Raw genomic sequence first — 27,445 nt, 5'->3', positions numbered from 1 at the left:
GTGCGTGCGCGCTGGCGTGGGTCGGTGCGTGGGCACATCCTGCGATCTCGGCTCCCAGGGTCTGGGTCTGAGTGTGTCTTTAACGCTCCAAGTCTTGAGTCATAGCGCGAGTGACGCGGGGAAAAACTTTGTGTTCGGAAGAAGGGTCTGATTCGATTGCAATAGGACGGAGGAAAGAAAGAGCCCTTGTGCTTTGTGCCCTTTTGTGTCTGAGTGAGTGCGTGTGTGTCTGCGAGAGCGAAGAGGAGAGAGAGGGAGGGAGAGAGAGAGAGAGAGAGTCAGGCAGCACTCGCGGCCGGCTGCATAGCGCTGCGTGTCCTGTGCGCGCGTGCGGGATCCGGCGCCGAGTCCCACCGCGCACGAGTGTGTTCATCTGCGGCGTCCGTGCGTGCGAGCCTCAGAGGGGGCTGGCGGGAGCGGGAGCAGGCCGAGGGTCCTCAGGCAAAGAAATCTGGCCTCGAAACCCGCTAGCCTCGCTCAGCTTCCGATATCCCTAACCGGCATCCGAGAGCCGGGGAGGGGGCTCTGCTCGGAAATCGTCCTGGCCCAACTCAGCCCCTTTGAGCTCTCGAAGATTACCGCATCTTCTTCCTAGCGCAGAGAAGTGAGCCCGGAAAGGGAAGGAAGGGGCGGGGACACCCCCCAAAATAAATAAATAAATAAACAAACTGGCTCCTCGACACAGCTGGATACGGTCGGTTGAGTCCAGGTTGGTGGCATTTGGAGACTTGTTTCGTTCGGTGGATTTGGGAGCCCATCGCCGCTCCCCCACCCTCTTCTCCCCTCTTGCAGGCGCCCCTCAACTTTGGGGGCCCGGGGCGCGCGCGGCTAGGGGCTGCACCTGCCCCGGCGCTCCAGGGCTGCGGGCCGGTGCGCTCGCCCCGGGCGGTGGCGTTGATGAGCCCGAGTCCCGGGCGAGCCTGTGCGCGGCGCGGACACCGGGGAGGGAGTGGAGGACCCACCGCGGGTAGGGGCGCGCGAGCCGGATTTCGGCTCCAGCCGGGACGTCGGTTCCCCCTGGCCCGGCTGCCTCAGAGAGGAGGCGAGCCCCGGGAGGAGGGGGAGACGGCGACCGGGGGCGGCGATTGGTGGTTTGGGTGAAGAGGGCCGGCAGCGGAGCGAGCGAGCCGGCTGGAGGAGGGGGCGGCGAACTTCCAGGGAGAAGGGGCTCTTTCTGCGCCAGGGCTGGAGAAAGAGCTGCCGCCGCCGTGTGCTTCGACTCCAGGCAGCTGCTGGCTCCGCTCGCAGCGCTCGGAAAGTAACGTTATTTATTTATTTGCTTGCGTTCAGCCTCTTGGGTTGGACCCGATAGACACCCCTTGGACTTTGGGAGCTCGCTTCCGACCTTTCCAGCCCCTACCCTGCCCTTGCGGGCGGCTCCCCGGAATACACGTACATGCCCACCCCCACCCCGGCGCCCCCTTCCTGCGCCCGGACCCGGTTAGGGGTGGGCCCTCACCCGGGCGCTAGAAAGTCCCCCAAGGCGGGAGCAGGGGAGGGCAGAGGGGCGGGGGAGGTTCTAGCGCTCTCGGCTCTCATTTCAAAGCGCGCTCTCCCTTCCAGGTTGGGTCAGACCTGAACCCCTAAAAGCGGAACCGCCTCCCACCCTCGCGCCAGCCGCCCGCCGGGAGCTGAGTCGCCGGCGGCGGTGGCGGCGGACGGACCCGGGAGTTTCCTCTCGCACTGGATGGAGCTGAACTTTGGGCGGCCAGAGCAGCGCGGCCGTCCGGGGATCGCTGTATGCTGAGCTCCCTCGGCGAGACCCAGCGGCGGCTCCGGATTTTGGGGGGGGCGGGGACCAGCTGCGCGCCGGCACCATGTTCCTGGCGACCTTGTACTTCGCGCTGCCGCTCCTGGGTAAGTCGAGGCCGCCGCTAGCTTTCTAACCTGCTGAGTCTTTCCGAAGGGTTCTCGGGGCAGCCCCCCCCCCCCCCCATTGCAGCGCGGTTGCTCTGGGTGTGGGCGAAGTTTCGTTTTGGGGAAGGGGATCTTGAATCCGCAGCACCCTGGGCTTGGGAGGCGGTGATGGCGCGGCACTTGCCCGCAGCTTTTTGTGCTTGGTTCTTATTTTCTGTTCTCTTTAATGGCCTATCCTGGCGGAGGGTTAAGAGGTCCGAGCCCCTCCAGCCCCGGGACCAGCGCTCCTTGCGAGTCCCGGGAGCTCGCGGAGGCGCAGCGGGCAGGTGGGGTGTGGGCGAGAATTGGACTGGGAGAGCAAACTTCGAAGGGAAAACTTTTCCCCGAACAGTGTCTGAGCGCTCCCCCCCGGCGGGCCGCGGACCAGAGCTCGCCCGCCCCTCGCCCGGCGCCCAGCCGGCAGCCGCCCTCCGCTTCGGAAAGCCCCCGGCGTCCGTCGGGCGGGGCCGAGCGAGCGGCTCCCGGAGGCCGAGCAGCGGCGCGGCCCGGGCTGCCCCGGAGCGGCGGGGCGGGCACGCGCGGCGGGCAGCGCGCGCCCCGGGGCAAACCGCAAACAGCCCGCAAAGCCACGCCGGGCGAAGGTTGGCGGAGCCTGGGAGAGCCGGCGGCCGGAGGTCCCAGGGCGGGAAAATGACTCCCCGGCGTAGAGGGGCGGGCGCGCTGGCTGCGCAGGGCGCCGCAGAAGCCTGGTCAGGCACGCGCCCGCGCCCGAGCGGGAGGCTTCGGGTCCCTGCCAGGCGCCCTCACCCTTCCTCCCCTCCGCCCGCAGACTTGCTCCTGTCGGCCGAGGTGAGCGGCGGGGACCGCCTGGACTGCGTGAAAGCCAGCGATCAGTGCCTGAAGGAGCAGAGCTGCAGCACCAAGTACCGCACGCTGAGGCAGTGCGTCGCGGGCAAGGAGACCAACTTCAGCCTGACATCGGGCCTGGAGGCCAAGGACGAGTGCCGCAGTGCCATGGAGGCCCTCAAGCAGAAGTCTCTCTACAACTGCCGCTGCAAGCGGGGTATGAAGAAGGAGAAGAACTGCCTGCGCATCTACTGGAGCATGTACCAGAGCCTGCAGGGTACGCCCGACCGTCCTCGCCCCCCCACCCCCACCCCCACCCCCACCCCTCACCCCTCACCCCACAAAGGCAGGCGGGCCCCTGGGCCGGGTCCGCTGACCTCATCCTCTCCTCGCTTCTCCCCAGCTGCAGAATGAGGACCTTTCATTGGCCCCCAGGGACAGCGGCAGCTGGTGTTTGCTGCCTCCCGAGCAGCATTGTTGGGGCCTGGTTGTTGGAAAACCCGTGAGGGGGTGGGAGACACCCCCCCTCCCCGGGCCCCGCTGACCTCTCCGAAACCTGGTCAGAGCATCCGAGTAGGAGCCCGTTAAGGGACAGGGCAGGAACTCAAAACTTCTCTCCAAGGAGAGCTTCAGAGGATAAGAATACAAAGACTTGTCCTGAATCCTGTCCGGAGTTTCTCCCCTTTCTTCTTCCCTTCTGTCTATTCTGACATAAGATAAAGAATTAAGAATAAAAGGTCCAGTAGACTCTATTCTATCTTTACCCTCATCAAACCTGATCAAAGGCAGAAAAGCCATTTGTCATCTTAGATTAGCTGAGTCTTGAACCAGCTGGTGTGGTTCAGCCTTGGTTAACACAGAAGGGGCTTTGAGAGAAAAAGGGCCACTTGTCACAACCGTCCATTCCAGTGGGAATTTTTTGGTCCTTGTGTGCCAGAGGTGGCTGGTGTTTGCAAATCTAACACAGCCATCCAGTGCATTCATTCTCCACGGAGACACCAAACATTTGTAACATACAGATTTGACCTCTCAGCTGCCTCCTACTTCAAAACCTATTACAATGAAAACCTATTTCAGAGGCTGTTTCATAACCAGCATCCTGGCTTTCTGGCCACATGCTACATTGAGGGGCAAAGAAATGGGGGCCTCCTTTGGGTCACTTTTCTTCCATTGGCTCCCGGAGGTAAGCTGGGCTGGTGACATCACTGGTTCCTTCTTCTCTAATTTCATTCCTTTGCAAAGAGTGGGAGAGTTTTCTGGCAAGATCAGGCTGGGTTGCTCTCCAGTGTTTTCATGGCACTCTGGGGAGAGGAAGGACAACAAAGGCAGAGGGAATGCAACATAACCATGGCCAAATAGATGCATTTGAGACCTTTGAAAGTTTCAGCATCTTTTTGTTACACAATCATAACATCGTTAGAATTTAGATTCAGTAACAAAAACTCTCTGAAATATGTCTGCTTTCCAGATCTAAGCCCCACCGTTCTGTTGTTTTTAGGAAATGATCTGCTTGAAGATTCCCCTTACGAGCCAGTTAACAGCAGATTGTCTGATATATTCCGGGTGGTCCCATTCATACCAGGTAAGCAGATTCATGCTTCCACTTGGATGCGTTTGCCTGCTTGAAATCCATTGGCTTGCATTCTCTTTGGCTCTCAGAGAGCGTCTAAGTAGATAGTTGAATGGTACAGCATTTCTGGGAAATTAGAAATAGGATGATGATAATGAAGAGGCAGAATGCCTAGAGATGATTGTATGACTTGAAAGTAATTCTAAATGAAGTAATGTGGTGCAGTGATTTGAAAGAGGTTGGAGGGAGGTGACTTGGTTGAATTTCTTTTTTTCCACATTGAAATATGATTGGCTAGCTCTTGCATAGGGACTTCTGTCTGTAGGTGGCAATCATACTCCCTTCTTGCTACCTACCATTCACAGCGCCTCCCTGCAGATGGGATCCCTGTCAGTGATGCCTCTTACTTTATGAGACTTCTGAAGATAATCTTAGATTGTTGAAGAGTTTCAGATGGACTCACTTGTCTGCCTTTGATTTAAAAGCTTTAACTCTACCATTTGTTAACAATTCTATTTTTAATTTGTCCTGAGCAAGTGTGTGCATGTATCAAAGAATGTCTTACTTCCCCCCAGTGGCCCTTTAAAAAGTGGTCTCGCTTCCCATGGTTTGTTTTGTCTGTCTTTGCGATTCTACGTTTGTTTTGGAAGTGAACTCAGTTTCAGAATTAAGTTTTTCATAACTCTGGCATTCAGACAGCCCCATAAATAATGAGCAAGGCAGTAATTTCTCTTAATGACATACAGATTCCAAACTGATATTGTCTTTATTTGTTTACACTTAAGACATTTTCTCAAGTATATACAGCCGTCACAAATGATATGTTTTGTTGGTAGTTGTACATGGGGGTGAATGTTGAATTTTATGAGATGATGGTTTGTTATGGGTGAGAGTGTTCTGGTGTTCTAAACATTTTCTGTTTTCCTGCAGAAAGCCATAGAATCAAGGGTATATGTAAATACTGATATTATGTGTCGGTGTATTATACATACATTCATTCACTCACAGACATCCAGTGAGTACCTAATACGTTCTAGCCATTGGGATTTTGGCAGTGAGCCAGACAGATGTCGCCCCTGCCCTCGTGAATCTTCGAGACAGCCAGCAACTGGCGTTTATTAAGCCCCTATTTTATTCCAGGCACTGTGTTAAGAACTTTTTTTTTTAAGATTTTACTTATTTATTTATTTGAGAGAGAGATCAGAGGCAGAGAGACAAGTAGACTCTGCGCTGAGCATGGAGCCCAGTGTAGGGCTCAATCTCACGACCCTGAGATCATCATCTGAGTGGAAATCAAGAGTCAGATGCTTAACTGACTGAGCCACCCAGGCGCCCCCGTGTTAGCAACTTTTTATCATTAACTTAGATAACATGTGCATCTTGGGTATTATTATTTCGATTTTAGGAATGAAGCAATTGATGCAGTGTGAAGTTAAGAAACCAGCCCAAGATCACAAAACTCATGATTAACGAAACCAGAATTTAAACCCAGATTTGTTTGATTCTGAGCTTTTGTAACATCTGCTCCTTGTTACCTGGAGTGTGGTCTTTGGACCAGTGGCATGGACATCACCTGGGAGTTGGTTGGAAGTGTGGAATTTCAGGCTCCATCCCAGACCTGCTGAATCAGAACTTAATGTTTTAAGAAGATCCCTGGGCTGGGTGCTTCATATACACATGAAACTTGAGATGCATTTTTCTACATTATTCTGTTTCTGGTTCAGAGGAGAAGTGTGTGTATGTATGTGTTTTGGGGTAAGATATAAGGGTTTAAGTTTAGTATCAGAGGCATTCATATATTATCCAAATAATGCTGGTAATTTCCACTCTGGAGCCCTGCTAATGCTCCATCCCCATCCCCTTGGCCCAGCTGGGGCAGTGTCTCAAGTACTGGAGGAAAGATGCACAGACCCATCTGAGCTCTCACAGGGGCAGGTCTTCAGGAGCTGGGGTGGGATGTGGCCATGGTATACCAGGAGCGAACTTGGCCTTCCTAGTGCTTGGAGGGGTAGTGCCTCTTGCCTGCTGCCTGCCCCCTGGAAACCTTATTCCTTAGTTTTTGTGCTGATGCTTGGAGGGATATGAGCCTTCCCGTGGACAGTGAGAGTGAGAACGCAGGCTAGGAGGAAGGCTTATTTGGGTTTTAGTTTCAGAACTGCTGGGGATCATAGGACTGCAACAGACTCATTTTCCCTTTCTGGTGCTCTCTTTTCTTGGTATAATGAGACCATGGGAGTAAATAATCTTTAGTCCTAACAGGTCACGATTCTGAGGGAAGATTGAGGTCACCTCCAGAACCCACTTACTGTGCTCTTCAATTGTGTTTTCAATCCTTGCATTCATTCTACAGTTAAAATGGCTTGGTCATTCTCAGATACCCCTGGCTTGCCTGAAAATCTTCTATGAGTATTGGGAATTCTTCTGCATATGGACCAAGTTTCACTCATTCATTTTCTTGGGTCCCTTTCTCAGCCAGGTTTCTTTTCATAGCAAATATGACCCTGACTTTGTGAGACCTGTCCTGCTGAGAACCCAGAAGTCATAATGAATTAATCAGAGCCAGGAAGGCCTTGTCTGGAGCTACATTTTATCTCTCAAGGGCATTGAATTTAGGTTCCAGCACTAATGAGCTTTGACCTCTGACAGTGACGGTGTTCCCTAAGTGGGTATAGGGAAGCCAAATGGAACCTTGAGAGGTTTTAAGTCATTGAATAATGCATATTATCCAGTTTGGCATTTGTAGAATAAGGAAGGACAAAGGAGCAGGATGATAAATGTTGCTTTTCGTGGTTTGATTCTGAGTTTCTAGAACATCTCTCCTGCCTTCAAAATCTCTCTGAGGAAACCCAGGACAACAGGGCCTCAGTCTTTTACAGATATGGTAGCAATCAGAGTTTCCATATTTGGGTTTCTTTGCCCAGTGTGAGGTGAATGTTTATCCACATACATTAAGTGTGAGCTGAATTGTCTCACTGAACAAGGCAGGTTTGACGTTCTTGTGTTTCCATTTTCTTTGGACTCCTCAGAGCTGTGGGCTCCTTTGCCATTGTTTACTTGATCACCAGTTAAAAAGCCATATTGAGGTGCTGTCAGTGGCCTGACAGGAGCAAGGAAGGGAACAGAAATGAGATAGTCTCAGACCTGTCATCTCTGTTCTGAAGCCTGAGCGGCAGGAAGGAAATCAAACAGCCGAGTCAGGTGAGAATTGGGGAATTGCAGGAGCACAGCCCTTGTGGAAATGCATTGGTAGAAGCATTTGGTCTTGAAAGCACTTTTAAGGGCTCGAGGAGGGACCTTCGTTGTGGGTTGATGTCATTGTGGTTTTTAGGGGTCTCAAACAGGAAGAACCAGGCAGTGAGTGGGAGCGTACAAAGGAAAGAGGGAGCCAGTGCGAGAGGATGTTGGAGGAGAGGAGAGAACACGGAAAAGGGTCTTGGGAGCCAAGAGGGCAGAGCCGTGTGGGCACATGGAGGCTCAGAGGACAAAGCCCCCACGTATGTTTCACATCTGCCATGACTCTCTGCTCTTTAACCTTGCCTTTTCTTCTCTGTGCAAGTTCTAGAAGCAGCAAGAAGTAAATAGTGATTTGAAAGGGAGATGAACCTGTTGGCCATGTTTTTGGACTCTCTGGAGGGGGGAGAGCAAAGTAGCAAAAAAATTTGAAAATACAGTGGGTGCCAAGAAGAGTCTGAGGATGGAGGATCAGAAGGGGATATAAGCACCTCTATGGCAATGAGAGAAAAAAAGAGGGCTCCAGGGTTTAAAAGTATTGACTGGGAGGTTGGATTTTGTAGAGAGGAGTCAAGAGAGGCCAGACCTTTCTCAAAAATAACCAGAGCCGATGGTATTGCAAACAAGAAGCGAGATGGATGTGGGGAAAGAGGGGCATTAGGATTTGAACATGCTGACTCTGGTTTGGTAAAAGATAAAGGTCTAACTCTCTGCCTCTCTCATCATTTCCTGCCAAGTCCTAGGAATGGCTTAGACCTTCCCAGGAAGCCATAGGATCTTGACATCGGTTCCCACGCAGTTGGAAATAGTTTGCTTCAGTAGGAGATGCCCCTAAACACTCTTTGGAGTATGGCCCCTTTCTCTGAATAATGCTGTGAATAATTAACCATGTTTAGCATTTCTGTTTTAATATGCCATCATACTTATGTCACTATGAGAAAAAAAAGCTTTCTTAAAAATTTTACATGTTGAAGAAAAGTCTTATAAGGTCCTGTGCTGTCTTGTCAAATCAGGACCACAGAGAGAAGTGTTTGTAAATACCAGCTACTGGGGTATGTGGTGGTCCTTTGCCTTCCACTCAGCTTTCCAAAACCCTTCTAATCATGTTGTCCCAATAGGTGAGAATCCCCGTTGGTTCCTTGTTCCCTGTTCTGACATATGGTAAACTCCTCCCCAGGCCAGATTGTGCTTGCCTTCCTTCTCTAAGCCTGTCACCCCCCGTCCACTCAGGCTCACTGAGCAATCCATTCCCCAAGCATTTCACATGTCTTCACTTTCCTGTGCCTTTGTTCATGCTCTTGCCTCTGATAGGGAAGTCTCTGTTAGTTTCCCGAGACCTAGACCCAATTTCATCTCTGGGGCCATGCTGGAATTCCCCCAGACAGGCACTTCCACTCAAGACGCTTTCGTGCTGCATTTTGTTCTTGCCTTCACGATAGCTGTTAATCACGGGGTATTGAGAGGACTCACGTATGTGTCTATCTTTCGCACTGGAAAGCTGGGGGACCTGCTTGCTATGCGGGGTGTATGCTTAGCCTGGAGCCTTCTTCCTGTTCCTGAGTAGTCACCTCGTTAACCATGGGTGCTTGAATATCAGAGAAGGGCTGTAGAGATCCAGTCTAACCTTCTGCTTTCACAGAAGGGAAGCCCAGAGAGAGGAATTGTCTTGGCCCGGGCCACGGTGCTTGAGGGTAGCCCCGAGGACCTTTGCTAGAACATGGCAGTGCCTTCGGGGAGGCCAGTGTTAGCCTCTTTCTGTTCTGCGTACTCTCTGGACACATCATCCATTCCTGGGACTGCTGCTCCCACTTAAACTGAAGACTCAGAGCCTTCCCTCCTATTCTAGCCTCTCCTGAGCTCTCAACCGGCATTTCCAGCTGAGTCCTGGCCAACTCTGCCTGGATGTAGCTCAGTTACTTCAAACCCAGCACATCCCAAACGGTTCTCACCACCTCTCCCTCTTTTCTCCTTACACCCTTCTCTTCCGGAACCTTCTGTCTTACATATGGCATTGTCTGCCTGAGTTATAAGCTTTGGGGTTCCTGCCTGCCCCCCCATTCTCATTCCTTCAGCTGGATCCATCACCAAGTCTTCTGAAGTCCACCTGCTGTGTTCTGAGTTGCTCTCCTCTCTCCATTCCCTAAATGTACTCATCTTATCTCTCACTTGAACTTTGCATTGACCTTCTTCCTGGCGTCCCCGTGTCAAGTTCCTCCCAATCCAGCCTGGCCTCCTCGTTGGCAGGCCTTATCTTAGCACCCCAGTGACTTAGAAGAACTGTCAGGCTTCAGTCTTCTTGCAGAGATTGTTCTACTAAGTGACCTTGCGTCTCACCGTAGCTACCCTGTGTCCAAACAAGCCAGCTAGCCACCTGCTGTCCCACCAGTGCCCTGGGCAGCTTCGTGCCTCCAGCCCTTTGCGCATGCCAGTGCTGGGGAGAGAACACGTGCTTGGGGTCTGCCGACCTGTGGGCATCCTAGCCCTGCCACTCCCTTCATCTTGGGCACCTCACTCAAGCTCAGTGTGCCTCAGGCTCCTTGGATGTAAAATGAAATGAAGGTCACTCCTTTACAGGTTCTTGTGGATTTGAAGATGCTGTATGTAAAATACTAGGCCCCGAAGCATCCTTGGCCCCCAGTAAGTCTCAGTCACAGCCACTCTAGCTGTTGGCTGGCTCCTGGCTCCAAGACCAGGCGTCTTTTCAGCAGAACTTATTTCCTGATCATGGAACAACGAAAGGATGGCAATCCTGAGCCTTCTGGAAGGCTGTTCATAAACGACATGGACAAAAATGAAAAATCTAGCCTTTCTCTAAAGGGCCCTGGAGGAAAGTCCTGCCTCTTGATAACCCCGTTTGAGTCTGAACTTCCCTTTGGGGAAGGTCTTCCTTATTCCTGCTCTGAATCCCCCTGTTCCTTTGGGCCCCGTTTTTACGCTCTTTTGTCAGAGGTGAGTGTGTTGCAGCTGGTGATCACCCGGGGTGGGGGCTCTTCCTGTGCTTAAGGATTCTTGTGATCAGCTTTCCCTTCTCAGCTTGACTGATTCCCATTCTTCCAACCTCTCCTCATAAATCTGCTCTCCAGCGCCCCTCATAGCAGGAAGAATTACTGCTCCCTGAGAAGGGCATGCCTTAAACCCGGGAGAGGCGTCCATCTCCACAGGCTGTGCTATGTCCTCTTACATACTTTTGGTTCGAATTCTCTCCCCTCCAGTCCCTCAGCACCTCATTTTATTTTATTTTTTTTGTAGAACAATAAGAAATTACAAATAGGTTTATAAAAGGAAAAGGAAAATTTAAATCACCCCTAGTCACACCTCCCAAAGATAACCACTGTAAACATGCTGATATGAAACTTCCCAGAATTAGGCGCCTGGGTGGCTCAGTTGGTTAAGCGACTGCCTTCGGCTCAGGTCATGATCCTGGAGTCCCGGGATCGAGTCCTGCATCGGGCTCCCTGCTCAGCAGGGAGTCTGCTTCTCCCTCTCCCGCTCCCCCCTCTTGTGTTCTTTCTCTCTCTCACTCTCTCTCAAATAAATAAATAAAATCTTTAAAAAAAAAAAGAAACTTCCCAGAATTTTTTCCTTTATATATGAATATGTGTATATATGTGTGTGTGTATATATACACACATCTTTTTTTTTTTTTTTTACAAAAATAGAGTCATAGGCTACACATACTTTCCGATTACCTGCGTGATGATCCGAGGAATGTGTGTCTTCTTGTATCACTGACTATGTCCCAAAGGTAAATTTTGTTACTTAGATTAACTGTCAACCTCGAGAAGTTTCATGGATAAAACAGCAGGTCACTCCAGTGGCAAGATACTTACGGCCAAGGCCTGGATGTTCCAGGGAAGGCTGTGAAGGTAGAGGCAGTCAAATATTTTTGCATAGCGTGACAGTAGGTCCTGTTACCAGAAGAGGGGAGATAAAACATCCATGAGTGACAGGTAATTGCATGAACCGAAGATTGTTACAAGGTGCAAATTATTTATAGCCAGTAGGTCTGTCCTCATTCCTTCTCCTTAGTCCTTAGAGGTGTTTCTTTCTGCCATCTCTTAATTTTTCTGCTGTCCAAGCTTATTCTTTCCAAAGGATGTCCTTTCTTGGTTCTCGGGGATATAGTACTGATTCGCAGAAGAGGTGTCAAATCAGGATTGTTTGGTCCAAGGAGCACTGGTCTGGGAGTCAGGAGACCTTGGGCAAGTGTCTACCCTTCCTATAAAAGGAGAGGTAGCCACTCCTTTTATAAAATGACAGCAGTGGACTAGAATGATCTTTCACATATTTTCTTTCCTTTTCCAAGGACCTGCGTATTGAATCTTGAATTATTTTCAGACTTACTGTTTTTCTTTCGAACATTGTCTTCATACCAAAGAAACTTGTGATCTTGGTATATATATTTTTCACATTAATAACACTTACAAAGCATGATTTATTCAATATACACCTTACTTGAACCAGAATGTGTTTAAGGCATCTCGTTTGGATACATGGAAGAAGATGAAACAAAATAAGAAGAAAGTGGGAAAAATAGGGACAAGGGGAAAATGAGATAGGAAAGAGAAAAACGAAGCCAGGAGTGAGTTCAGTAGACACAGTGCATGTCAGAAGATTATATTTAAACAAATTAAATGATCAGAAGTGCCTTGTTTGTTCTACAAAGGGATAAATAAAATCACTGGGTTATAGATGCAGTAGGACTTTTGGAGATCACTCTAGTCCAATCCCTTTATTCTACTGATAAGAAAACTGAGAGTTCCATAAATTTCTAGGGCAGTAGAACATAAATTGTGCAGGACAGTGATGACAAGTAAAATTAGGTGTGTGTTTGTTTTTAAATTGATATTTGAAACTCTCCACATCCTGGCATTCCCCACCTCCTTTAAATTGTCCTTCACCTATTCAGGTCTGTGCACCCGTTGGGAAGGCACTCTTGGTTTTTATGCAGTTAGGGTGAGAACCACAGCCATTGACTTTAGTTAAGGGGATTGTTGTCTGATTGTTGTTTTGGAATTGTTTCAGAACAAGGGTTAATTAATAAGTCTCTGTTTGGCAACAGGAACCAGGAGCCAGAACGTTAATTTTCATATTTTTTGGCCCCCTTCAGAGTCATCTGCAAGGGAAAGCGAGAAATTGTTTTTTGTTGTAAGCCCTCCCAGGCTTCAGATTAAAAAAAAAATTAATCTTTCATCTGGAATTTTTTGTTAAAGAAGCTAACCACTTCCCGTAATTTAGAGACTCAGCTAGCTGGGTCAGTGATGAAAACGAATGGGTGATTTGCATAAGGGGCTAATTTATTATGTCCCCTGGGCATTTCTTTCATCTCTTTCCATTCTAATTAATGTTCTAAGAGGGTCTATCACCATATCAGAAATTAGGGGTGAAAGTAGCCATTGTTAACCTTTATTCTTATGATTTTTTATCTTCTGTGATCTTTTAACCATTTTCTTTTCATAGCCAAGAATTTACAGAGATAGGGCTGGGGGAGTGTTTGGAGAGGGGGTTTCGGAGAGGGGGTTTCAGGGCTGGGCTCTTTTATGATCTTTATTCAAATAGTAGGTTGTTGTAAAAAATAAAAATGACTCAGGATAGCTCTCCAACCACAGAGGGAGTTGCCGGGCCTACAGAAGCGTACAACCATGGTGCAGAATTGTTTCTAAATTCGAGTCCCCTAAAAACCCATATAAACATGTATATACACACGCAGAGTTATAGATGTGTTTGTACATCTGCCTGTTCATGTCTGCGTGTATTGATAGTGAGTGCGTGAATGTGGCTATCTGTATTACTAAACATTTTGCCTCAAAAAGATCTTCCTTGACATGTGTTTTAGTTGGTTCTGGCTGTGACAAAGGCAGCTGTGTGTGAGAGAGTGTGACACAGCTGAAGAAAGGCAAGAGAACAAGCAATTTCTTCGAAAATCAATTGCAATTTACTCCTACTAAATTGGCCCAAGGTCCGCCCCGTCCAAGCATTAGCATATGACAGACTTTTAATCATTTGGTCAAATGGCCTATTTTTGGTCAAACCACAGTTCCCTCAGGGATTCTGCCCGTCAGTCCCGGAGCTATGTAATCTTCGGACCTGCACTCTTTTTAAAGGGGAGGTAGGTGTGGGGAGAGGAGTACCCCTGGAGAGTCCTGCTGAGTGCCCTGCACTGCCCAGCCTATCCATGGGCATGATTTCCTTTTGGTCCCCGACTACACTAAAAGCTAGGTATTATCTCTGATTTCCAAGGAGGAGACCTGGGTTCAGAGAGGTTGAGTAGCTTCCCCAGGGCCACACAGCCCATGAGTGGAAGAGTTCAGATTCGCATTTTGCTCCCACATCTCTTTCTGCTGTTAGGTGACGAACTTTTAAACACAGACCTGGGATCCTTTATGTGGATCTTAAAGTGAAGATATCTAGCCTTTGTCTCATTCCTTAATTCCCAGTTTTTCTCTCTCTGTCTTCCACCTTAAAACACTGTTTGACAAAGGGCTTCTAATGTTGAAATAGAAGCCAGTATCTATTATTTTAATATTTATCCCTGCATTCTGTTGGGTTCTTAATTGACAACCAAAATCCAGAACACGCACACTATTAAAACCATTCCTGCGGAACTGCAGAAATATTAACCAAAGAAGCAATTTCTGGATTGTATCTTTTTTCATTTCAGTGTGAGATGGAAGGCTTCTAAAGTAGAGCAGAATGCCTAGGGCCATTTTTTGTCATGTTGTCATATAAATAGCATTACACGGTGGTAAAGAAAGGAATACATAGTTTAGTCCCACTTTAAGGTGACCTAATATGCTATTCATTTGTCTCCCACCATGCTGGTACCCCTTTCCTTTACGTCCCTCTGATTGGTCTAAGAAGCACCATGCCGACTGTTATTTCTATTATCCTTTGCACATTATCGTTTGGTATACAGTTAATAATGTATGAAAATAAGTATCGATTGCATTCTTTGTCGGAACAGGCCAGCAGGTTTCTTAAAGCCCATGTTTATGAAATGTTTCATTGATCCCTGTTACTATGAGTTTCAAATAAACTCTTGATGAAGAAGATACCAGGAAATCCGTGCATTCTGGAGAGCCCTCATTGGAACCACTGTTTTCTTGCACTCTTGAGCGTGGCAAGTGGCATTTTGAATGAAAAAAGGAGTGACTGGACTGAAACTCTAAACATAATCCCAATGAGACCTCAAGAGAAATACAAATCATAATAATTTCAACAGCTGTGAGAGGTAATGAGCTAAGTGTTTCCATGGAATACCTTGTGTCAGCCTTATTTAATAATAATTGTGTCTTAGCCGCACTGGATGGATAAGGAAACTGAGGTCCAAATAAGAAAACTGTCAAAGGGCACACATCTAAGAGTTGGTTGAGCCACATTCTCATCCAGAAAGTCTGGCTCCAGAATCTGTGCTATAGTACTCATTTGCAAATACATAACAGGAGAGATAGTCTTGGGAAAGTTAAGTGCACAAACTGCATGAAGGATTATCATGCATTTTGTACTGAGTGATATATATACATATATCACTCATATATATGTGTATATCTATAATGCATATATTTATTTTGGAATAAAGAGAAGAATTGGTCAGTTTCTATGACCTCTGTCAATTTTCAGTATTTCAGTGTGATGGAATGACATTTCTGCCAGATTCATTTATCTGGTATTTATTGAGAACTTACTATGAGCCTAGTGTGAAGCCTAGGTGATTCAGGGGTAAATAGGACCTTCTTTTTTTGTTTAGGGATAAGTATAAACAGTAAAAATTAATGATGCAGAGTGGTAGGTGAATGAGCAGAACTTCACCAGGCTCACATAGAGCCTCAAGGAGAGAATAACTGACTTGATGGGGTTGTGGGTCAGAGGAGGCTTGCTGAAGGTGACTTGGGGCCGGGTTTTGAGGAATGGATAGGAGTTTGGTAAGGAGGGATGGCTGGGGGGTGGTATTCTAGGCAGAGGCAACTGCGTGGGCAAAGGCATGGAGTGTCCAGGGTGCTGGAAATAAGTCGCTTGCTGTGGCTGGAGCCCTAGGTACAAGCAGTGGTGGAAGGAGAGCCAGGCAGAGAGGCAGGGTTGCCACACTCAGGGGCTGGCCTTTGCCTCAGCAGAACCGGAGAAGGATGATGGCTGATGTATCTCAGCATTGCTGCATTTTTAGGCTGAATCCTATGGAATTGCCATTTTTGTAGGCCAGCATGGCAGAAAAGCAGAAATTGCATGTGGTTCGACTTAGTATAGTTTTGTGTCATAAAAACATGCAGAGGGCTCTGGATGCTTCTAGACTAAGATATGACAAAGGCCCGCTGAGAATGAGTAACTTCTTATCACACGAGGTACCCTCTGGGGAAGTCACAAATGGGGCCAGGAGCACTGTGCTGTTAGCCTCAGTCCCTAGTGGACTCAGGGCAAGTGTAAGTCAGGTTCAGGAGCCTTACCTTCTTCTTGGAGCGGGGGACAGAGGCACGAGGCTCCAGAATGCAAGGACCAAGTGCACACAGCTCCGCATTTAGATGCCAGAGGTGGGCAGAGGAGTCACGAGTCAGCGAGACTGCCTGGGCCTCACAGGGTGGTCCTGGGAAGGTGGGTGGGGGCAGGGGGGAGCAGATGACAGCAGAGCAGACAGGTCCCAACAGGAGTGAGTGCAGGACACAGAATGGTCTGGAGCCAGGTCCTGAAGTGTCTTAATGGTCGTGGTAGGAGAGAACGTCACTGCAGATTGTTCCTTAGACATTGAGTTACCTGGCCGGTGAAAGGGGGCCTGTCCTGGTGGGCGGTGGCAATGTGGACAGTCTGGGACCCCTGAGAGGAATGAGTCTCCACCTGCCCTTCTATAGCCTCCCGGTCCCAACCCCAGTGCTGCCCTCTGTCCTGGGCTCAGGATGGGACAGTGGCTCAGGCTGTCCTCCTGGCTGGGAGGGATGGCCCTGTCCAGCCTCTCTGTGGCCCTTTGGAGCCTTGATGGATAGTCCCTGTTTGGAGGACTCCACGTGTGGGCTGGCTTTTTCATTTGTTTGCGACATACCATTTTATTCTTCTGGCTCTCTGGTCCTGGGTCTCACTCGGCTGTTTTCTGCACCAGATTCTCAACTTGCCTCAGAACCTTTTGCAAGACAGTGAATAAAAACTCAAAGATTCTAAATGCAGGGAGTTGTCTTAATTGAAAGAGATGCCCGCTCACCCTGGGGCGCGCCTGGTGAGGGAAGGATGGGGAAGGAGGGCTGCTGGGACTGCAGCCGGTGATGACTGCAGCTCACAGAGCTGGTTCCGAAGAAGTGACTGAACCCTCTCTTGTGTCCTTTCTTGAGCCCCCGCTGTGTTTACGACATTGTTTTAAAGCTGTTTTTGGAGCAGGAGCAGGGAGAGATGGTGCTGCCCTTTTTGGCTGCAGGCTGATCTCCGGGTAGGAACGCGTCCAGAGCTGGGCAGCACGTTCCCACATCAAGACTCACCTCAACCATCTGCGTTCATTCCAGAGATTGGGGTGGGGCTGGGGAGCGGCAGGAGATGAGGTCCTGATGATCCTGGGAAATCATGAAATGCAGGAGAGCAGTGGTAAAGAGCAAAAGTCTGGGGGCTAAGCACACCCAGATTTGAGTTCCACGTTCCCAGCACTTACTAGCTGTGGGACCACGGGCAAATAGTTACTTCCTCCGTTCTAGGTCCTGTATCTGAAAATGGGGACCATAATAATATTATCCAATTCATAAGGTTATTGGAGGTAACACTTAGGAAGAGTGCTCGGAAGTGCTCAGTAAATGGTGGCTGAGTGACTGCCAGTCTCTGATTTTAATGGGTACACTAACCCCCTTCTTCCTCCTCTCCCAATTTATTAGCGTGAGATAGGAATAGGAGATTATTTGAGTGGATGTAAATCTCTTCTGCTCTGAAACAATAAAAGGAAAAAGAGAAGGAGACTTCGATAACCACACCTGAAATGAAGATCATCGATTCAGTTCCGTTCAAAACATGGATTATCTCCTCTAAAATAACAGGAGTCACGTTCTTGGAGACCTTACCCTGGGCCTGGTGCTGTACTAGCTGCTGGGGAGTGGTGGAGAACCTGAAAGAAGGTTCAGAGCAGAGTGGAGTGCCATGGAGGGAGGGGGGGGAGGAGAAGGAAAGATGAAGGGAACTCGATGGAGGACAGAAAGTTCTGGAAGGAGGTGGCAAGGACTACTGTGGTGCAGGGATGTGGGGAGTGGATTCCAGGTGAGCCAAGGCACATTGGTGGGGAAAAAAAAGGTGTTCGTCCAGCATGGGAAATTTACATTGGATATGCTAGCCCTGTGTTGAACAGATGTGAGTGTGGTGAAAACCTAGTGGGTTTTATTATTATTATTATTATTATTCTCAAGAATGTTTAAAAAATGTAATGTTTGCAAACAAAGTAGAAACAGTCGAAGCATTGTTTTCTATTAGCGGTATAGGGTTCACTGGCTATGGGTACTTTTTCATTCTTTTCTTCCAAATTGTAATTTTAAAAGATGAGGCATTTCATATTCAAGAGTTTCTTTTGTCTGAAATAAATTATTCATTTCTACCCAGTTTCAGTAACAATGAACATAATACTTAATGTATCACAATTAAGTGAGTGTAGTTTCATATAAAATTATTTCTATGCATTTTGGTGGCAAACAGAGCAGTGTATCCTATATCTTGTCGACATTTGTTCCTCATAAGCAAAACATAAAGAAGTAGAGACTCAGAAATGCATTTTTTTTTTTCCTCTCCCGGTGGAGGAGGGGTAACTTTAGACGGAAGCAGCCTTGTTTTTGACATTCCACAGCTGTTGGTGGCTACCTCGCTCTGCAGAGAAAGTGAACTTACTGCTTCTATACCGTGCGTGGGGTCAGGTGGGGGTCAGAATTCTTGAGCAGCACCCATTCATCCCAGCCCCCTTTGTCTGGGTTTGAGATCTTACTAGAATGTCTCGTAGAAGGGCATTTGCTGGGGATTTGCTGGCCTGGATTTGCTGGGGACGACTTCCTTTTGGGTTTGGTGGCAACTGCTTTTTGAATGCTGGCTGGTTTATCATGTGGATCTTCACCGGGGATCCGGCTCTTGGAATACCCTTCTTGTGCCAAGGTCTCCTTATGAAAATAGGCATTGCCAGCCAGGGGTGACATCTCCATAGGAAGCCTCTTCAGGCTTGAAGGTTTAGCTGTGAGGTCCCCAGGCATGTTTTTGAGAAGCTTCCAACTCGAGTCCCAGCCCTGAGGTCACAGTCAAAGTTGGCAGAACAGTTGTGAAGACATGAATTGTGAAATGCCGGCTGGCTGCCCAGCAGGAGGATTCGAGATGCCTTCATAGGTTATTGCGTTTAATCCTTACAACAGCCCTGAGTGTTGGGGAGGATTTTCACATGTCACATAGGGGAAACCAAAACTCAGAGAAGCCAAGTGATGTGCCTTAGGCCACACAGCTAGTTGGTGGAAGGTGCTAAACACGAGCCAAGTTTATCCAGCTCCAGAGGCCTAGTTCCCTGCATGCAGTTCTGCTTGCTGCTTTTTTGATTGTTAAGTCAAGAACCAAAGCAACCAAACGCAAGATGGATTCTCGGCGACCTCTGGTCTAAGCGCGAGTTTGTATCTGAATGGAAAAAAATGACATCTTTCTAATCTGGGGGGAGATTTAGAAAGAAGTCTGTGGACTCGGTCACGAGTTTTCCCAGATGCTTCCCTATTGTTGACCCTGGTTTAGTTCGTCGGGGGCCTGCCCTGGCTGGTCGGACTGCCCGTAGGCTTCTAATGATATGGGCGCTCTTGTGCTCTTGGCTCGCATCCCTTTGCTGGTGCCACACCTCAAGAGTATCTGCTGAGGCCCTTGCTCTGACCCGTATTTCCTGCATGGGGTTCAGAGGACCCCGGAGTCTGAACTCTCAATTTGAGGAGCTCCCTTTTAGAATATGTCCATGCAATTGCCTGCCGGATAATTCCGTCAAGATCTTCTGACCAGAAGTCTGGCAAGTTCCCTATTGAACTTGCCTTCTCTCTTCAAGCTGGGGGGTGAGGCAGAGGCATGTTAGAATCTTAAGGAGGTGTCTTTCTGTGTTGAGGGGAGCAGTGCTGTGGTGGAAAGAATACGGATTTGGGGTCAGGCCAGGATTTGCATCAGGCTTCATCAGATCATGACGTAGGCAAGTTCTTTAACTCTGCTCAGCCTCCCTGCCTGATTTGTCGGGTGGAGATGGGTGGAGATAATACCCGCTCTGCAGAGTCACTGTCAGGCTGGGATCTCAGTGGTGGGAGTGTCTACCACACTGCGTGCCTCCCCCACCCCCAAAATGAGAGAAGTTCTTATTGAAAAAATGAGAACGTACTCATTGGCTTCCTGACATTTCACTGCACGGAGGGAGGGTGTGGGCAAGCCTGGCCCTTGCGCTGTCCTTCCAGCTTTCTCTCAGACTTTGTGGCTGCTTCTGCAGACCCCTTGGTGCATTTGTAGTTGCAGTCTTGAGGTGAGCGATAGATGACCAATCGCCTGGTTCCTCTATAATAGAGAGTGGCCCCACCATGTGGTATCATGCACCAGCTGTGTACCTCCCTTGCTATACTCTGCAGCCCTGCCTTCTGGTTGCTTAATTTTCTCCAACATTAGCACCCCGAGTGGGGGGTCAGCCATTGACTTGTTCCTCCACACCCTCGCCCTTAAAGGAGAAAGTGCAATGTACACAGATAGACCTTCCAGAAAGGACTCTTATGCAGATCCAGTCGGCGCTCAGTTCCTGTTGCAGTGTACTCTGGAGACTGAGGGAAGGAGAGTTATTGTGGGTTCACATGCAGGGTGAGTCTCCTGACTTGAATGCAGAATTTTCCGATTAAGAGCAGAACCAAACAACTTTTTAGATAAGTACTCTGATGTGGGCCAGAAATTCCCGGCAAATATTTACCCTAGATATAAAACACTAAGTTAAATGTTGTTTGGAAAACCCTAAAATAGAAAAATTTATACTCAGGGTTTTATATTTGGTAAATGTAAAAAAAAAAAAAAAAAGGCCTATCTTATTTTCCATTTCTTCTGAGCTGCCTTTTACGACACAGAATGATGACAAAGTGGTGTCCCCCCTGGCCTACCCATTCCTGCAGCCTCCCCCTTGCTCACTCAGTCTTCATCTGTGTTCTGCTCTCAGACACATACCTCCCCTCGACCCCAGTGACTCTGGTGTTTTTGCTCTGTAAGCCCTGACCGTGGACGTGGCACCGTCTCAGCTGGAGGATCTTACGAATCCCCACAAGCTGAGCATGGATGCCGGGGTTGGCAGATTTTCCTCCCCACCGGCTTCCAGGAGTAAAGGGATTCTATAGACTGTGGTGTTTAAACTCCCAGAGGACTGGCACTGGTGACTTGAGAAATTCTTGACATGTGTCAGGTATCTGGGTTTGAGTCTCTGAACGTCCCATTAAATAAGTCACTTTCTTTTGCTAGACCCCCTCCGTTCTTCTCTGGCAAAGCAGAGTCTGTGGGTCATCCCGGTGTTTCGAACCTAGCACTTTCACATGTTTTGTGCTGTTGTTGTCCTCTGGGGGAGGGGTATGGTACTCTGGAAGCTGTTCCCATCCCAGCTGTGTTGGTTGAAAATGGTAGTGCTACAACCAGATGATGTCCCCAGGAACTTTCTATTCTGACTTGCCACATGCCCTCCCATGCTCTGTCAAGGATCTTTGGATGACTTCAACAAAATCCATCAACACAATTTTTAAATAACAACAAGTTTCAAAATAGCAACAAATACTTACCCAGCCAACCTCTTAGGGGCTGGGCATCGTGCTAGGTCCTGAGGGCAAGGGCACGGACAAGACAGATGAGGCCCCCGAACTCAGGAAGCGTACGGTCCCATGGAGGAGATGTAATGAGTTAGAACAAGTATTTTTGGTTGGCAGTAAATACTCTGAAGAAGACAAATCATTGTGCCGGCAAATAGAGGGGAAAGGGAAATCCCATTACGCAGAGAAATCAGGAAGGATTCCTTGAAGAGGTGACTTTGCCCTGAGAACTAAATGCCAAGGAAGAACTGACCCTTCTCAGTACTGGCTGAAGTACATCTTTACAGCACGAAGGCCCCCAGGTGGGCAAAAGTCTGGTGCACTCTTCCTGAACTGGGACACCAGGGTGGTGGGACCCTGTGTCTTTTTGTTAGTGATGATCACCTCTTGCTGCCCTGGGCAACGGGGTGAAAGGCCACCACCAGGGGTTGGGAGGGAACTATGGCGAGGGGGGCTGATGGGGGGGCAGTAGGAGGCTTCAGACCATGGCATCTGCTTTCAGGGCTCATGTAACTTACACAAAAGAGCATCCATAGCTGCATTACCACACTCTAGAACTCTGAGCTGGGAACAAAGCAGCTGTCTGAGCCAGAGACTTGGTGTCTGAGTGTGACCAGAGTGACCAACTTTGCCTTGAAAATGTAATTCTTCAGGGATAGTTCTCTGTTGGGGACTGTTCTCTATTGATTTGTCTCTTAAAAAAAAAAAAAAGACAATGCAGCGAGAAATAATGATAGAATACTGGAGTTGAAAGAGCCTTTTATGATCCCCGAGTCCAGGTTGTGGTTGACACATGGCTGACAGAACTGGAGGCCGGAATGGTTAAGGGCAGACGGGTCCAGGAGCTAAGTCCCAAACCCTTTCCTGCCCTTGGCAGACATATGCAGAATGTCCACAGAAAACAGGCCTGGAGGATGGGGAGACTTGAAGGCGTGACAGCTTTGTTCCTGCAGGCATCTGGACTATCCTCGGAAGAGGAATTCTTAAATAATTGGCTCCCTGCCCACTTCACTGGCCTCATCTTGTCTCATTCTCCTCCAGAAGGCTCAGGGACTCTTCAGCCACTCTGCCTTTTTTCTGCCCTCAAACGCATCAGGCCTGTTCTGTCTCAAAGGCTTTGCTCTTGCTCCCCTCATTGTCAGGAATGTTCTTCCCCTTTGTCTTCACTTGGTTGACTTCTCCTTGTCATTTTCAACCCACAGGGCTTCCATAACCCCCTCAATAAATATTCTCTCCCTCCCCATCCTTTAGTACATCTCCCTATTTCATTTCTTCATAGGACTTAACCACTATCCAGAATTATTTTGTTGTTTTACTTGTTCGTCTCTTTCTCTCACTAGAATGTTAAGTTGTATAAAAGCAAAGACCTCGCCACATCTGGCTTGTTCACTTCTCTGTCCCCATTCCTAGGAAGCCACCTAGGACACACCGAACAAACAGCTGTCGAATGAGCAAATAAGTGAATATGCAGAATGCGAGCCAGGGAGTATTTGGTGTCCAGCACGTGTGAAATAAGACAGAAGGGTACACAATCATGCTTTTAGAGAGCTTGTAGACTTGTTAGGAAGGTGCATCTGTTAGGATTCTTTCTCTTATGAATGACGGAAAACTTATCTCTCACAGGCTGGCATAATGAAGGGAATTTGTTAGCTCTTGGAATTTATAATATATCCAGAGGTAAGACAGGTTTCTGGCACTGTCACCAAGAACATGACTTCTTGACCTCCAGTCTTGGATCTGCCCTTTGTGTGAAGGTATCATCTTTAGGGTCAACAGAGTGACATATTCCAGAAGCTCCACACTCCTCCTTCATGGTCCCAAAGGGGCCTCAGCATTTCCAGACATCTCAGCCTCACAGGTGCCATCCTTGGCCAGGTACTTTGTGATATAATGGTGAACAAAGTCAGATTGGTCCTGCCTTCATGAGATTATTGTCGAGCAGGGGAGAGAGACACAAATACATAGAAAATTCCAAGTGTAAACAGTGCTCTCAAGGAGAGGCTGGTGGTGCTCTGTAAGAGCCTGTAATAGGGATCAGACACGGTCTGGGTGGGAAAAGTGTTCTGGGCAGGGAGAGGGTGAGGCCGGCGGTGTGAAGAAGCAGGCAGGCAAGAAGGCCAGCCGGCGATGGGACTGACGAAGTCAGCTCGGGCTGGTTAGGACTCCGGAGAGGTGCAGGCCTGCATACTCCGTACAGGCTGCGTGCCTCAGCATCCCAGTGCACCGTGGCAGGAACTGTGGGGCCTGCGGGGTTTGCTCAGCCATTCCCGTCATTGTCACATTTGAGGAGGACCAAGGGCACCCATCTGAGAAAAAGAAGCGCCTGGCGGGCAAGTGCTGGCAGACCAGGGATTTAATTCATTTGCTTTTCAAAGACAGCCCCCTTCTTTTAGGCTGCCCTCCCCCGCCACCAGCCTCAGGTGAACTGGGCTCATATTCCTACCTGCCCCAGGTACTTTAGAGACTTGTTGGTAGGCGTGCTTGGAATGACACATGGCAAGATGCTTTGTGAACTCCACAGTTCAAAACCAAGTTGCTTTTGGGTGTTTTGATTTTCCTTCAACTCTGCGAAGAGATACTGATTCAAGACAGTTTGAAACGACGAGTCCTGGGGCTCTGCAGCCGGAAGGAACCTGAGGGAGGGAGCCTTTGGTTAAACTGTGGAAGGTGAGATGTGTATTGTCGAGACTGTCTTCCAGCTGGGGATTTGAGGTCATCTCAAGGTTGGCTACCTCTCCTCTGTGGGCGGCGTGTTCCCTCCATGCCCTTTCAGGCTCCAGGAGAAGGAGTAACCGTTGCTCTTCCCACCTGATTGGAACAAACCTGTTGTAGCTGAAGCTCGGGTCTAGACACCATGGGTGACTTGGCCTCAGCCTCATAGGGAGAGAAAAGCAGAGCCCCAGGGTCTTCTGGTCTCCAGCTCTGTGGCTGCTCCCCTGCTCTCCTCCTTCTCCCTCACCCCACATGGACCACATTCCAGAAGGAGCCTAAGACCATAGATCTGTCTGATTCAGCCCGTGGAGCACACCACTGGCTGCCCCGTTTGCCTTCAGTGTTTTTAAAAGGGAACTACTGTAGGCAAAGTTGAAGTCTACAAAAGCATCATTGAATAATTGATTAATTCTACAAGTATTTTCTGAGTGCCTTCTTTAAGCCAGACATTGTTCTCTATGTTGAGCGGATAGTGGGGACACACCACATAGAGGTCCTTCCCTCAAGGAGCCTACATTCTGCCTGGGGGAGAGAGATGGTAAAGGAATATGTAATGAAGACAAAGAAAGGAAGGTATTGTCATTTACCTGGGTGAATGATGGTGCCATTTTCTGAGGTGAGGGAAGACCAGGGGTGAGTATTATTTTTGCTCTGGGAGTTGAAGATTTAGACTTCCATTTTGGACATATTAACTTTGAAATGCCTTTTGCTCTTCTGAGCAGATGCTTTCCTCTCTGTCTCTCTGGAACTCAGTCATCATGGAGCTTTTGTTCATCCTGTCCATATTTCATGCTTTACGACATAAATATTTCAATGAATAATATTCCACTCTGGATGGGCATTTACGTTAGTTCTTTCCTTTGAGATTACAAATAATGCTGCAAGAATATTTTTATTCTGGCCTCTGTGTGCATATGTAGGGCAGTTTATACTTATAAATAGAACTATTGGGTTTTGGGGCCATGCGTATTTTTTTTGGTAACGGTTTTATTGAGATATAATTCACATATCATTTTAGAAGACACACATTTTCACCTTGTTTTTAAATCCTCTGAAACTAGATTTTATTTTTAAGTAATCAGTACATTTTCTTTTTTTTAAAAGATTCATTTATTTTGAGAGAGAGAGAGAGAGCGCGCGTGCACGGAAGTGGGGGGAGGGGCAGAGGGAATCTCCAGTAGACTCCCTGCCGAGCGCAGAGCCCAACATGGGGCTCAATCTCATGACCCAGAGATCATGACCTGAGCCCAAACCAAGAGTCGGACACTCATCTGACTGAGCCACTCAGGCGCCTGCACAGACTATATTTTTTAGAACTGCTTTAGATCTACAGAAAAATTGAGCAGAGTACAGAATTCCCATATATCCTCCTCCCCTACTCTTTCTCCTATTATTAACATCTTGAATTAGTGTGGTGCATTGTTACCGTTAATGAGCCAATATTGATGCACTGTTATTAACTAAAGTCCATATTTTACATTACCATTCCTCTTTATAAAATTGTATGGGTTCTGATAAATGTATAATGTCCTGTATCCACCACTACAGTGTCATACAGAATAGTCTTAATTGCTCTAAAAATCACCTCTGCTCCAGTTGTTTGTCTCTGCCCTTCTCTTGAGCCTTTGGCAACTACTTATCTTTTTACTGATTTGCTTCCATAGGTTTGCCTTTTCCTGAATGTCATGTGGTCAGAATCATATAGCTTTTCAGACTGCCTTCTTTCACATAGCAATTGCACTTAAGGTTTCTCCATGTCTTTTTGTGACTTGGTAGCTCATTTCTTTCTGTCACTGAATAATATTCCATCGTCTAGCTGTACCACAGCTTGTTTGTGCACTCTCCTCTTGAAGGATATCTTCCTTCCAGCTTCGATTGCTTTCAGTTTTTGGAGAGTGTGAATAAAGCTGCTGTAAACATTTAGGTTCAGTTTTTTTGTGTGGGCATATAAGTTTTCAGCTAATTTGGGTAAATACCTAAGAGTGTGATTGGTAGACTGTATTCTAGGTCTACGTTCAGCTTACAAAAACTGCCAAGCTGTCTTTCAAAGTGGCTGTACCATTTGTGACCCCACCAGCAACACGTGAGAGTTCCTATTGTTCTGTACCCTTGTCAGCAGTTGGTGTTATCTAGTGTTGCGATTTTAGCCATTTTAATAGGTATATAGTGGTATCTCATGGTTGTTTTATTTTAACTTGCAATTCCCTAATGGCATGTGATGTTGAACATCTTTTCATCTCATTTTTCATCTGTGTATCTTCTTTGGTGAGATGTCTGTTCAGATCTTTGATTCATTTTAAAACTTGGTCATTTGTTTCCTTACTGCTGAGCATTAAGAGCCTCCAGTGTATTTTCGGTACATATCCTTTAGCACGTATGTGTTTCACTATGTTTCTTCGTGTTTGAAAATGTCTTTATTTAGCTTCATTCTTGAATGATTTACCTGCATATTATAATATTCTAGTTTGGTGATTATTTTCTATCAGCACTTTTACAACATCATTCCACTGCCAGGTGGCATCTGTTGTTGCTGGTGCGAAGTCTGTTGTCAGTCTAACTATTGTTCCTTTGAGCTAGCTTTTTGTTTTTCTTTCTTTGTAATAGTTTAATATTTCCCTGATGTTTTTTGTTCGCTGATTTTACTGATATTTAATATGGTTTCGTTTTTGAATTTCTCCTGTTTGGTATTAGGCATGATTTTTTTCTTTTCTTTTATCTGAATACTTGTGTCTTTGTTTAGTTCTGGAGTATTCAGTGATTCTTCTAATACTTCTCTATTCTCTCAAATTCTCTCCCTCTTGAACTTCTATGAGACAGAGCTCTTATTCTTTCCTCCATATCTAAAAACTTCGGATTCTCAGTTTCCAGTTCTTTATTTCTCTGAGGTCCACTCTGAGTCAGACCTTCAGTCCTGCCTTCCTAGTCATTAATTCTCTCTTTGGGGTTTTATTGAACCCATCTGTTGAGTTATTTATTTCAACAGCTATATATTTTCATTTTAGAATTCATATATATATATGTGTATATATGTTTTTAATCTTATTCTTTTTTATGAGATGTGTTTTGTGGTTTCCATTTCTTCTGTCCCACTGAACATATTAACATATTTTCTTAAAGTCTCCTTTCTGATTGACTTGTTATTTTTTCCTCCCATTTTTTGCCCCTGCAGACTTTATCATGACTGTTTTGTTGTATTTTTTTTTTAATTTTTTAATTTTTTAAAGATTTTATTTATTCATTTGAGAGAGAGAGTGAGAAGGAAAACATGAGCGGGGGATAGGGGCAGAGGGAGAGGGACAAGCAGACTCCAGGCTGAGCAGGAAGCCCGATGTGGGGCTTGATCCCAGGACCCCAGGATCATACCTGAGCTAAAGGCAGACTCTTAACCCACTGAGCCACTCAGGTGCCCCTTGTTGTATATTTTAATATTTCAACTATAAGTTCATCTTCAGTGACAGTGACT

At 47.5% G+C, this 27,445-nt stretch overlaps 1 protein-coding gene across 3 annotated transcripts in view; it reads left to right on the top strand.

The window, feature by feature from the left end:
* The first annotated feature begins 217 nt into the window (after window positions 1-217).
* The window catches only part of GFRA1 (GDNF family receptor alpha 1), a 218,094-nt gene continuing 190,866 nt past the window's right edge, over window positions 218-27,445 (top strand). For 2 of the 3 annotated variants that reach the window (XM_064595310.1, XM_045878925.3), the window contains exons 1-4: window positions 1,113-1,258; window positions 1,564-1,857; window positions 2,687-2,980; window positions 4,202-4,285. In XM_064595310.1, the coding sequence (XP_064451380.1) occupies window positions 1,818-1,857; window positions 2,687-2,980; window positions 4,202-4,285 (418 nt within the window). In that variant the 5' untranslated portion in view covers window positions 1,113-1,258; window positions 1,564-1,817. Of the gene's footprint in view, window positions 710-1,112; window positions 1,259-1,563; window positions 1,858-2,686; window positions 2,981-4,201; window positions 4,286-27,445 lie in introns of those variants that run through there. The other variant, XM_045878926.3, reaches the window with a different exon arrangement.

Source organism: Mirounga angustirostris, unplaced genomic scaffold (assembly GCF_029215605.1).
Source record: "Mirounga angustirostris isolate CCGP_5_RB_7025 unplaced genomic scaffold, mMirAng1.0.hap1 SCAF_6, whole genome shotgun sequence".
NCBI lineage: Eukaryota > Metazoa > Chordata > Mammalia > Carnivora > Phocidae > Mirounga > Mirounga angustirostris.
Note: the sequence above shows the minus strand (reverse complement) of the source record. Positions and strands in the feature narration are given on the sequence as shown.